At 34.7% G+C, this 13,060-nt stretch overlaps 2 protein-coding genes across 3 annotated transcripts in view; one reads left to right on the top strand and one right to left on the bottom strand.

Annotated features, from left to right (window-relative positions):
• The window catches only part of Cyp313b1 (Cytochrome P450 313b1), a 136,079-nt gene that overhangs the window by 52,110 nt on the left and 70,909 nt on the right, over positions 1-13,060 (bottom strand). Inside the window, exon 1 of one of the 2 annotated variants that reach the window (XM_067781882.1) lies at positions 10,133-10,149. The exons of the other annotated variant lie outside the window; for it this stretch is intronic. The gene's annotated coding sequence lies outside the window, so the exon portion shown is untranslated. Of the gene's footprint in view, positions 1-10,132; positions 10,150-13,060 lie in introns of those variants that run through there. 2 annotated transcript variants of the gene reach the window in all.
• LOC137234697 (putative odorant receptor 85e) overlaps positions 7,163-13,060 on the top strand; it is a 67,467-nt gene continuing 61,569 nt past the window's right edge. Inside the window, exons 1-2 of the mRNA XM_067758179.1 lie at positions 7,163-7,729; positions 7,802-8,001. Coding sequence (XP_067614280.1) covers positions 7,163-7,729; positions 7,802-8,001 — 767 coding nt within the window. The remainder of the gene's footprint in view (positions 7,730-7,801; positions 8,002-13,060) is intronic.

The following is a 13,060-nucleotide window of genomic DNA, read 5'->3' as shown; positions in this document are numbered from 1 at the left end:
ATGGAATATTCGCTCATGCAGACTGTCAAAACGTATTGAGCTCATGTTGAGCTGAGGCCTTTTTAAAAAAAAAGTTTTGAGGTAGTACCTTATTCAATAAAACTCTGAGAAAACGCGTGAAAAAACTGAATAAGGGCGTTCTTTAAACAAATTCTGATATGGGGCTGTTTTTTTGTTTGCTGGGATAGCCCATTTTCGTGGAAGCCATATAACAAGTGTTATACGAAAAAATTCTGGCTTCCCATATCAGAAATAAAGGGCCAATTAAACTTCCTTAACCCTAACGCCATAGTCATAGCCATATTTTTACTTATCGATCAATCCATCATCAAATTGGCATCAATTATTGGTGCGTTAACCTAAAAATCGTGAAAATTTCATAAAAATGAAGAAAACGCAAAAAGTTACAAACATATACCACAAAAACAAGTCTCTTAGTTAAAACGTATCCAAAACAATAAATAAAATCTACAAAAACTTAATAAATTCTCCAACTTAAATATTTTTAGCTTATGGATGTGGCGAAAAACCAAAAACCAATTGGTTGGCTATGGTATGGTTATGGCTTTAGCGTTATGGTATGGCACCATTAATCGATTACATTGATTTCCATAAGGTTGGATCGATCAGCTGTTTTATCTGGTTATGGATAATTCACCATTAAGTGGCGCTTTATGTAGAACTAACTCAGTTAAGGCAACCAAAAAAAAATTCCTCACTGGGTATCATCCGCACTATAAATAGCTAAAAGTTCATCTTGCAAACAAAGTTGACCACTTTTGGTTACTGGACAATTGTACATATTACGGTTGTTGACAAACTTTGACACTTAAGTTATTTTAATGGGTTTTGTTAAAATTTGACTTTTTCTCTGAAATGTTTCATGGCATGAAAATATCCTTCCGTTATGGCCAATGGATTTTTTTGTTTTTTTTTTTATAAATATACATATATATAAGGAAACAATGTTTTAAAAGCTTGAAAGTTACAAGAATTAAATCAGCATGCATAAAATTTTTTTTGAAAGCGATTTGGTCATGCTGATCAATTACAATTAACAAATTCTATAGGCTCATTCCATTTCAAGACACCCGGTCCGCGCAGAACATGATTTTTGATTTCGATGAAAATTTAATATGTTGTTCATTGGTCAAAATAATGAAATACGTGTTTTTTTTTGCCTCAGACAAATTTTTTTCGGATTTATCGGCAATTGAATTCGATAAAATGCAATCGATATTTTATTCATCTATTTTTTCAACTGTCAATAACTTTGTCAAAAATTAACCGATGCTCATGATTTTTTCTGTGAAATGTTTGTTATTATATTTACTTTTATATAACTTTATAAACAATAGCATATAGTTTAAAAAAAATTTTTTTGTTTAGTATTTATTAAAAATTTATGACTTTTTTCAAAAATTTATTTCTCAAATAACGTTATCTTTTTTTTTTGCATAAACTTTTTGCATATTGAGTGAACAGTTTATATATGAACTTGGCTAAATGCCTATTAGCCGAAACTTGTTGTTTTCGAGATATGAATTTTTGAATATTAAAAAATTGTTTCCCCCATTTATTGATGCAATACATATCAGCATACAAGGCGATCAATGCCAAATGCTTAAAATTAATTAAAATATCAAATTTATTATTGAAAACACCCAGCCAGCATTTTTTGAAAATTTTGAGCAAAAAATATTCAAATATGGGTATGTAATATAAGATGATTAAAAACGTTCAAATTTAAAAGCATTTTCTGTTCGAAAATTAACGTATCGTCGGGAGAAAAATATACCATAAATGTGATTATTCTTGAATAATCATTTATGATTCTTATTTCGAAACGCTTTTTGTTCATATCTGATATCATTGTAAAATTGGGCTTTAATTGTTTTAGCGTAATATTTGAATGCTTTTCACAGTCATTTTCTGATCATATTCGTGAACATATTTCAATCATTTTCGTTGAGATTTTTGAATCATTTTTGAATGCGATTATCATGCATTTATTCTTCATATCTCATACAAAATAAGATACTACATGCTAATCTTATTTCATCAGGGGAAGAAAGCATGCGGAAGTGAGCTATTTGAAACAAAGGTAATTCGCAAACAAACTAGACAAATATACACCTGCGACTACAACATCCAGCATCAGCTATGATCGTCAACATCTTAAAATACGATATGGTACGGGATGTTGAAGCCATATCCAGGTACATATGTCAAGAGAGTTTCACTTACCTGGGCTTCAAATAGTTCACAACCTTTGTATTGTCTAATGGTTGGATTTGTATTTTCTGGGAAGCCGAAGGTGGTAAAATGGTTGGGGACATCTTTTGTTAGCAGCAGTATATACATTATTTCTTGTCTTGAAGAATACAATTTTAATATATTTTTTTCTGAACTTCATGATTGAAAAAATGTGTGTATGCGAAAAAATAAGATCTTCAATCAAAAGTAAAATTTTAAAAAGTATAAAATTCATTATTCAGTCAACAAAGATTGTCAGAAAAGATTTAGAAAGCTGAATGAAAAATGATTAAAATTTTTGATCACCTAAAGTAAACACATTTGATTCAAATATGATTCCAAGAAGTGATTGAATAACTATATTCAGTTTTTGATCATCAAAGGTAAGCATATTTGATTATTCTTTTTGTTGGTTTTTATGAAATATTAAAATTTAATCATCAAAGGACTTCAAAAATGATTCCAAAAAGTAATCGAATAATGCTTTTTAGTTTTTCATCATCAAAAGTATTCATATTTGATTAGATATTTATTTTGTTCAATTGTATGATAACCCACTATTTAGTCAGAAAGAGTAATCAAATTGTATTGAAATGTAGGGAAATTCAAAATTTAATCACCTAAATGCTGAGTGGGCGTTCATTTGTTATTATTTTTCAGAATATGGCAAAATATTTCACTAAACCTTAACACAGGGCAGATGTGTTAATAAACGTATGTGCAGATGTAAAATGATAATTTTTTGTGATAATTTGTTAATTGTTTATTTATAATTATTTTTGTTTTTATTAGTTTTGTAACCCTGAGCAGTCGAAATATATTGGTGGAGAAAAAATCATCAACGATGTTTTATTTTACAATACAGACCTCGAGCCAGCTAAATAAGATAGTTATTAAAATTGATTGGACTAAACAACAGCATCCTCAAAAGATTTAATTTTTTCGAGCTCAAGTTTTTCGAATTTTAAATTTTTTTGAAAACTTTTTTGAGATAGCTTTTCATTGTTTTAATTATACAATTCATAGAAATTTATTTTTAAAATATCGAAAATCAAAAAGTAGAATTTACGAAATTATATGAAAATTGTTACTGAAAATTTTCTGTTCGCTGCTGTAGCTGTGTATGTGAAATAACGTCACAATAACAATCTGCGTATGCCGTAAAATTTATTGCAAAATCAGGGGGATGTCCCCTGCGGCGGTGCTTTTCCTTTATGCGGCTGTCATTGGTGCCGTTTGTCGTATCGCTGTAGTCGTATCCCTAACGTAATCAGCTGCTTATCGTTACGACGGTACCAAAAACCAATTGGTTGGCTACGATACGGTTTCGACCTTAGCGGCACCAATAATCGATTGCATTGATTCCGATAAGATTGGTCGAATCAGCTGTTATAAGGTTACCGATACGGTTACCGATAAAACACCAATGTCTGCAGCTTTATTCTGGTTTCTATACAGATCCGGTGAGAATTGAGAATTATTTTGACAACAGCAGGTATATTTCAACTAAACACCTAATTCATCCTGCGGAAATTTTTTTGTATGGTGGCCCACTTCGTTACTTCTTCTATAGTTCAGAGCTAGATAAAAATTTCCACTTCAGAACTAGTTAATTTATTGGCACTATTTCAGAAAATCCAAACTTATAACTCGAGAAAATCTAGTTACTATCGAACAAGTATTTACATATTTGGCAATTTAAGTCTGTTGCTGATTTCCCTTCAGTGTAGATGCAAGCCTTTAGAACAATATACAATAGTTTCAGTCGCCATATTAGCCATTTGGCTTTTACCTGCACTATGACATCTGGCACAAAATCGTTCTACCAGAGTGGAATTTGGCATTATTTATACAAATAACAGACCAGAAGGCTTCAGAAGCCAAAATATCGCTGAAAACTTTCCATCATATGTCATAAGGTGAGATTTCCGTATAGTCTTATTTAAGCTGTCCATTTATGGATTTAAATTTGTTACATAAAAATTAACAAAGGAATCTGGACCAAAGGTATACGTCAGTTTTTCGTTATTATATTTTACATAACGTTACATTTATCTAACTTTTTACCTGCAATTTTAATTATAAGATATTTTCATAGAGGGTTTAAATTATTTAACTAAAGAACAGAACCTGAAAATATTAAGGTCCGTTTTCACCATCTCCAGTTAACGCGTACTAACACTTATCTCACAGATCATCGCCCGATTTCTGTCAAACAAAGTGTCAGTTAACGTTAACTGAAATTCGTGAAAACGGCCATAAATCTCTAAAGTTCTTAGTTTCCGGATTTTCAAACGTTTTTTAAATGAAACTACCTTCAATAGTTACATAATGGTCTATAGTAGCTCCCTTTTACGACTTCCCTGCCCTTCAGCATTTGTTCCATGCATACAGGTTTAAGGCTAAATAAGTACGAGCGTTGATTAATATCTCATTATATATGTATTTACTCTATGCTATTTGTGTCGAGAAAAGAATCAGCACTTAAACGCATAATTATAATTTATTAAAAGTTTTGAAAGTCTGTGAAGCCTAAAGTTTTGAACTTCTTAACTTGATTTGATGTATCGCGTGTCTCATCTTGATTGAAATTGAACAAATTTATGCAGGGATCGTAACTAAAATAAACTATGTTATAAAAGCCCTTGTTCACGGAATGGATGAATTCAGAATATCATCGTATCAGTCATGGTGTCAGCATAGTTTTTGGAAGGGGTATGCTATATGGGGGAATACAGAATGTAAGTGTAAGTGTAGTGATTATACTGTTACTTATGTGGTGGAACTGAGTGGTAAGGCAAGGCGTGTTATCAATAGCTTATCGGTTTGTTATAGGTGTTTTATGGACGAAGTTATGGAAGTGTTATAAACTTGTAACCGACAACAAAGATTATCAATGAGCTATCGATTTTTATCGACGATTAATCGGTTTATTATCAATTTACTATCGATAAGTTATCATTCTTTTATAGGTAAGTTACAAAAAAGTTATAGATTTATTGTGAACAAAAAGTTCTCCAATGGCTATCAAAAAGTTTTCAATATGTTATCACGTGTTATGGATTTATGACTGAAAAGCACCCAAACTCTCTCATTGGGTATTTACGGCAATCGAAATACTTTACTATGGAGTTCTTGTTTGCTAGAAAGCCACACAAAAAAGTACGTATTCCAAAAAACTTGAGAAGTTTTGCAGAGTATCAATGATTAGCATAACGGGAGCCCTAAAAACTACACCGACAGCAGCATTGCATGAAATTCTATACATCCCGTCTACAAACTTAACGGCCAAAAACAACACGTTAGCAAGGGCAACAAGGCTTAAGGCAGCCTTGAGTGCAGGCCATATGGTCATATGGCCATGACAGTATAGCGGTATCTAATATCGGACAAACGGAATATATGGTCCTATACCCAAGTTTCGAAAAAGATCTTTGGGCCACAATTGAGCGGAAAGGTTGATATCAGGGTGCAGAAATGGCAGAAAATACTATACATGTGCATAGGAATGCTTCCAATTTAATGGAAGGGTTCGGATCTGTTGTTTACTGTGTCGACCTAGAAATAAGTAGATACTACAGGCTGTCAGATTACTGCAGCGTCTGTAAGGCAATAATCTCACACAGTACTTCATCAAGAAGTGTTCTGGAATGCAAAGAAATATTGGGAAAACTTCGCTTAGGCGTATGGACCACATTTTCACTGGGTTTCCGGCCATAAAGGGATAGAAAGTAACAAAAAGCCCGATGAGTTGGCAAATGAGGGTGCAACACGCGCTGAAACGACAATAAACGTCCCAATCCGTTTGGGAGAAATTAAAGGAAGACATGAGCTGCATATGATACATCAAGCTGGAAAGACCTAGACAAAAGCGCGGGGCTGCAATATTTCTACGATCATGTGCAAAGCCTACGATATTAGACTCAGAAAGTGGCTCATATCTCTGAAGAGCGAAGAATTAAGGCTCATGAAGGGCGAAGAATTAAGGCTCTCTGGACACTGCTTTCTGGCGTCACATACTTATAAGTTATGTGCGTCAGTAACAGCAGGTGTAGGAAGTGTGAGCTGCAAGAGGAAACGGTTGAGCACGTTCTGCGTTTGTGCCCTGCGCTCGCCAGTCCAATGCTCCAGTTATTAGGGGCGGCAGAGTTGCCAGATCTCGAGGCAGCAATTAAGCTAGGTCCTAGAAAATTCTTTTATTTGCCAAGAGGACGGAGTTATTCTATAACATAAGTCCTGGTACCTGATCGGGGGTCTGCCGGTTGGATATTAAATCGATGACACATCTGTAACCCTCACTTTAACTAGCCGATAAGAAATCAATATGAAACCGCAAAAACAAGCCTATTTCAAATCGATAACTCGAGGATTTTAATAAAAAACTAACTTGTTGGTATCGGTTGTTACCTATAGGAAGCCGACGAAGCTCGTCTCAAAAAGCACGATGTTATTAGTTTCAGGTAAAATTACCTTTGTTGTGATTTAACTTCAACCCGTAGGCGAGCTCCAGTTAACTTAATAAAGTAGTTTCCAGTTTGCGGTACTAACGCCTTTTATTTTAGTTTCAGATTTGACCCATAGCAGTTATTAGCAATCCCTGGAATTATGAGCTGTACATGGGGCTGTGACATAAATCTAAATAATGCATATATTTCTAAATTAATATAAATTATACTAATGAAAAAGTTTAAAGCATATTTATACACATATGTTTATGAATTATATATCTTTATTAAACACTTAATACAGAAGCACAAATTTACCCAAGCAAAATACAAATTTAATGCTCATTCGATTGTAATTTTTCACTTAAATAAATTGTGTGTGCAATTGGCATCGTCAAAGTCTCAACAACACTCTTAAGCAGCGCATCAAATTACACTTCAGCCGAAAAAAGAATTTTACAATGGCTATCAGCGAAGTTAGACGCACTTCAATATTTTACTCAAAGACAGATCCACCACATATCGCTAATTTATTTAGTGTCCATCTTGCCATACTAAAAGCCATCGGACAAGTGCCCATTAATTTGAAGCTGCCACCTCCACTAAACGCACTTAATCATTTTTTGAGTTATATTTATATGATTTTCACCTTCGGTCAAATATTTTGTGTTGGCATTGTTTTATTGGTTACCTTGTGCGGTTTGTCACCCGATGCAACATTTGAGGAAATCACAGACACACTTACTTTGGTCATAATTTATTGGTGTGCCATTTCTTCATCAATCTATTGGCATATAAAACGTCGCCGTGTATTAAAATTTTTCCAATTTATGAATGAAAATTATTGGCATCACTCATTGCCAGGTTTGACTTTTGTTAGTTGGCATCGCTCTTACGCATACGGTAAACGTTTTCTAATTGTGTGGACAGCTGCTGCATTTTTTGGTGTGACTGCTTATGGTGCAACACCGCTTGTGATGGGTGAACGTGTTTTGCCTTTGAAGGCTTGGTATCCCCTTGATCCATTGGTTAGTATAGAGAAATATTTACTTAAGAAAATTCATAATCTGTTGCTGATATAAATCTTTGTATATTTTCAGCAACCTTATGTATATGAAGTGTTGTATGTGCACCAGATGTTGGCTCAAATGATAATTAGTGCTATTTTCGCCAGTGCCTCTGGTATTTTTGCTTCGATAATTATTATTATGTGCGGACAATTCGATATTCTTTATTGCAGTTTGAAGAATTTGAGTTACTATGGTTATTTATGTGTTGGCTCCGATGTCAAGAGATTACGGTATATAATATTTTTTCCATTTAATCTGATAAATAATAAAATAATTTAAAAAAATTTTAAGTTAAACGGCTTTAGTAAAAACAATACTTACATGAAGTAATAATAATACTAAAAGGAAGAAAGTAATTTAGGTAGGCCCTACGTAATAATCATCACACTCCTCATCAATTTAGGGCGTTAATCAGACAATTAAATAAAAGCGTTGGGCGCGTGAAATTTCTAAAAATGTGAGGCGTAGCATAACTTTATTAAGGTTCAGTTGGTCTTATATATGTGACCCGGCCTATGAAAAGGTGGCTTATGACTGAAAAAAGAAATTGCGAGACACAGCTGTTAAAGATAAACAATGCATTTCTTCAATTTCTTAGTAGTAGTAATTTTTTTTGAGTAATAAGCCATCTTTTCATAGGCCGGGTCATATTATGATCAATAGAAATTTGAAAATTGACGCGTCCAATGCTTTTATTTAATTGTCTGATCAACGCCCTAGATTGATAAGGAGTGTGATGACTATTACCTAGGACCTACCTAATTATTTTCTACCCTTTAGTATTAATATTACTTCATGTAAATATTGTTTTTACTAAAACCGTTTAACTTAAACATTTTTTTTAAATTATTTTATTTTCAGTTTTTAGTCTTTATTTAATTGCCTATTATGTCTCATTCTATTTATTGCATTTAGTGACTCATTATTACACGAACTCTTTCCTGACAATTTGTTGCAATCTAAGGCCTCAAATACATAATACTTCCAAAGACTTTACTCGACTCTCCGCCACGTATGCTTGTTCCTCCTCGAACTCCAAAATATTTTGATGTCACTTCTACCGGACTATATGTAATATGCGATTTTTTTTTTTTTTCAGAGGTCGCTTTCTATTCTTGTATGTATTATGTGTTCCAAATATGGACCAAATCGGAGCACAAATAGGATTTTTGTGAAAATCTCGATCCTTGCGCCACCTAGCGGTGATTTTTTCATAGGTCGCTTTCGATTCTTGCATGTATTATGTGTTCCAAATATGAGCCAAATCGGAGCACAAATAGGATTTTTTTGAATATCTCGATCCTTGCGCCACCTAGCGGCGATTTTTTTCATAGGTCGCTTTCTATTCATGTATGTAAATTATTTTAATGCACTTGTGTGCTTTATTGAGTCTTATTTAGAACTGATTAATCTACCCTAACTTATTTCTACCCTGAGCTATATCCATCACCGTCGTCGTCGTCGTCGTCGTCGCTGCTGTTGCGCTTGAAGCAGAAACCGTATAATATAGAGACATTGCATAGACGAAAAATCGTGTGAGGCAAGCTTCACAAAATTTTAGTAGGTCACATTCACCACTTATCACAGCAGAATTTGTTAAACTACCACTGTCTGTATTTGTTATTTAATAATTATTTGTACACTTTTTATTCAGCTAATGTGTTCAGAATTTTAACTTTTACTCACTAAAACTCCAATCAGTGTATTTCTGTGCTTAAATTATGTTAAAAATTGTGTTAAAGTTTTTGGTGTGGTGAAAGTGACCTACTAGAATTTTGTTACGCTCCGCTGCTTTCCACTGAAGTTCGCGCATGCAACATCTTTATATTCAAAAATTTTTGCTTGAAGCTTATGATGTTGTTCGCTGCCGCCGCAATTCGCTGATATCGGTGGTGTTGGTATTTGCCTGCGGGTATGCTGGCTCAGCGATTCCCATGGTTTGAATTGTTTATTATGAATTGACTCCACAGGTGGAAACATCGGGCATCGTTTTTCATTAATGTTTGGCTAAATTGCGGAAATGAATGCAACAATATAGTCTAAACAATTTACAGAGCATTAGACTGTGTTAACTTGCTGGCTCAGCGATTCCCATGGTTCGAATTGGTTATTATGAATTATGAATTGATAATAAATCCTCCAGGTTACACTCACTATCGCTCATCAAAGCGTTGCAAAACACGAGATTGTAAATTAGCTTGAAATATTTCAGTTGTTAATCTTTTCTTGAAGCTCTTTTAGAACACCTCCACTATCGCTATTACTACTAGCAAAACTCAATACGTTTCTCTATTTAATACTGCCACTATTATACATTATTTTTCACGAATCACTAAAAAAAATTTTGAGCACTCTACTTACGCAATAAGTATTATAATTAAACTATCCATAATTGCGTATAATAACCCCTCTAAATTATTGAATTGATTCAGTTGATCTCTCCAGTTGATAACTCCTCCAAATTATTGAATTGATTCAGTTGATCTCTCCAGTTGATAACTCCTCCAAATTACTGAATTGATTCAGTTGACTTAACCTCCTCCAAGAGATTGAGGTTCGGCGGTTGTAGGTTCAAACCGCGGTTGAGTGCCAATTATTTTAATGCTTTTGTGTGCTTTATTATAACTTTCATGAAAATGAAATGGTATATTAACTTTGGCACGAATTTCAAAATTATAAGTCCTTAAAGGAAAATAGATAGACCCACCATTAAGTATACCGAAATAATCAGGATGAAGAGCTGCGTTGATTTAGCCATGTCCGTCTGTCCGTCTGTCTGTATGCAAACTAGTCCCTCAATTTTTGAGATATCTTGATAAAATTTGGTGAGCGGGTGTATTTAGGTGTCCGATTGGACATTTGTCGGAACCGACCGGATTGGACCACTATAGCATATATCCTCCATACAACCGATTTTTCAGAAAAAGAGGATTTTTGTCATATCTTCCCCAATTCATCAGGCTGAAGCTTCAAACATCACCATATGCTTTCGTATATTGCACATATTGTTATCTGAAAAAATGGATGAGATCGGTCTATATATAGTACTAGAAGACCCGGCAGACGTTGTCCTGCCGTAAATTTGGCCTATCTGCATACATTTTACTCTACCCTCCCCCCTCTTCACTTTTTCCTAATCCTTTTATTCAGTCCTGCCTTCGTCTTTTTCGCTTCATCTATCTCCATCTTCGTCTCATTCTATCTCTTCCTCAATCTTCTTCTCCTTCTCTCTTTTATCTTCTCTCAATTTCTTCTCATTCTTCTACATCCCTTATTGCCTGTCCCAGAGGGTGGTGTGTATTTTATTCCAGTCCCAGTCACACTCCAAGTCTCAGTCATAGTCCTAGTCCTAATCCCAGTCCCAGTCCGTCTCTGGATAATAACTTACTCTGTACTAAAGCACTCATCAACAGCTTTCATTTGATATCCATTTTGTATAAACATTGTCTAGGCATTCAGTGGCCCACTTTTGGCCTATATATCGAGACCCTAGTCACCGAGGGGTATGAAAATTACCCTCTACTAAAGCATTCATCAACAGCTTTCATTTGTTATCCATATTCTATAAACACATTCTGGGGATACTCGGGTCCACGTTTCGGCCTATATCTCGAGACCCTGTACGTCGATCGCAACCAAACCTATATAGTAACCACCGCGTGAGGTTTACGCAACTTGTGTGAAAGTTTGAACAAAATCGACCGACGCATCTCTTCAAACACCGGCGACCAACTAACACACATTTTAGCCTTTCTTTTTATATATATAACTTCACTTCACTATAATATTAAAATGAAATGCAGATTTTTGTTGTTTTTGAAATTCGGCTTAAAAATTGCACATGGAACAACTAAAGACCCTCCTGAATTAAAAAAAAATGTCATAGTACCTCTAATACGCGGGCGCCCTCAGAAACCCCCCACCCTCTCGGCGGGCCTGGTGATGTGCTATACTTGATATCATTTGCTATAATATTTTTTTATTGACAAGCACGCTGTTTAATTAAACACCAACCAATTACACGGAAGTATATCCGCACCCCTGAAAATGTTAGTGCCTGTGCGTATACGTAACATTTTATTATTACGTATAAACAAATAAAAAAATTTGCAATAAACTAATACTGCGACTATTAACTGTAACATAACCTATTCTATATTTCAAGTTAGATCAAACTACACACGAGGTGCAAAACAAATTCAAAATCGGTTCAGTAGTTTAGGAGTCCATCGCGGCCAAAGATTGTGACACGTGTCTTTTATATATTAAGATATATCCCCCACAAGCGATTGTTCAGGTAAGAAACTTTTCGTAATTACTGCCCCATTTTAAGAGCTAGAGGCATTAAATTTCAACGAATGCTTACGTATATAGCATATATTGTTGTTTGATGGTAGCGTGCTCCGCCTATCACACCGTATGCCCTGGGTTCAACTCCCGGGCAAAGCAACATCAAAATTTTAGAAATAAGATTTTTCAATTAGAAGAAAATTTTTCTAAGCGGGGTCGCCCCTCGGCAGTGTCTGGCAAGCGCTCCGATTGTATTTCTGCCATGAAAAGCTCTCAGTGAAAACTCATCTGCCTTGCAGATGCCGTTCGGAGTCGGCATAAAACATGTAGGTCCCGTCCGGCCAATTTGTAGGGAAAAATCAAGAGGAGCACGACGCAAATTGGAAGAGAAGCTCGGCCTTAGATCTCTTCGGAGGTTATCGCGCCTTACATTTATTTATTTTATATAAATGATTTGGTGTTTATTTGGAACGCTAAAACTTGAAAACTTGAACCAAATGAAATACTTCCTTAGGGGGGTTTGTTTGTTGTTACCTCACGCAGGTTTAGTCGAAAAAAAAATTTAAAAATATTATGGGGACGTGGCACCTCCCATACATACTTAGCTTTGGAAGCTGAATATATCAGAAAGAATAAATGGCAGGATCCAGAAAATTTCTATAGAGCTAAATGATATTAAAACCACTCTCACGCAGAAAAGTGGGGATTATCAGAAAAGAGGGCGTGGCACCTCCCATACAAACTTAATTTTTCATGCTGAATATCTCTAAAATTGTTTAATGTGGGGACTTGGAAATTGGTGTGGTGATAAACAATAACAATTCCATATTAACGTAAAATAATAGGAGTTATACGAAAAGGGGGCGTGGCACCTCCCATACATACTTAGCGTTGGAAGCTGAATATATCAGAAAGAATAAATGGCAGGATCTTGAAAATTTCTATAGAGCTAAATGATATTAAAACCACTCTCACGCATAAAATTGGTACAGAGCTATA

The sequence above is a fragment of the Eurosta solidaginis genome, chromosome 1 (genome assembly GCF_040869045.1).
Source record: "Eurosta solidaginis isolate ZX-2024a chromosome 1, ASM4086904v1, whole genome shotgun sequence".
NCBI classification, from domain to species: domain Eukaryota; kingdom Metazoa; phylum Arthropoda; class Insecta; order Diptera; family Tephritidae; genus Eurosta; species Eurosta solidaginis.
The sequence above is the reverse complement of the archived record's forward strand: the minus strand, read 5'-3'. Positions and strand labels throughout refer to the sequence as shown.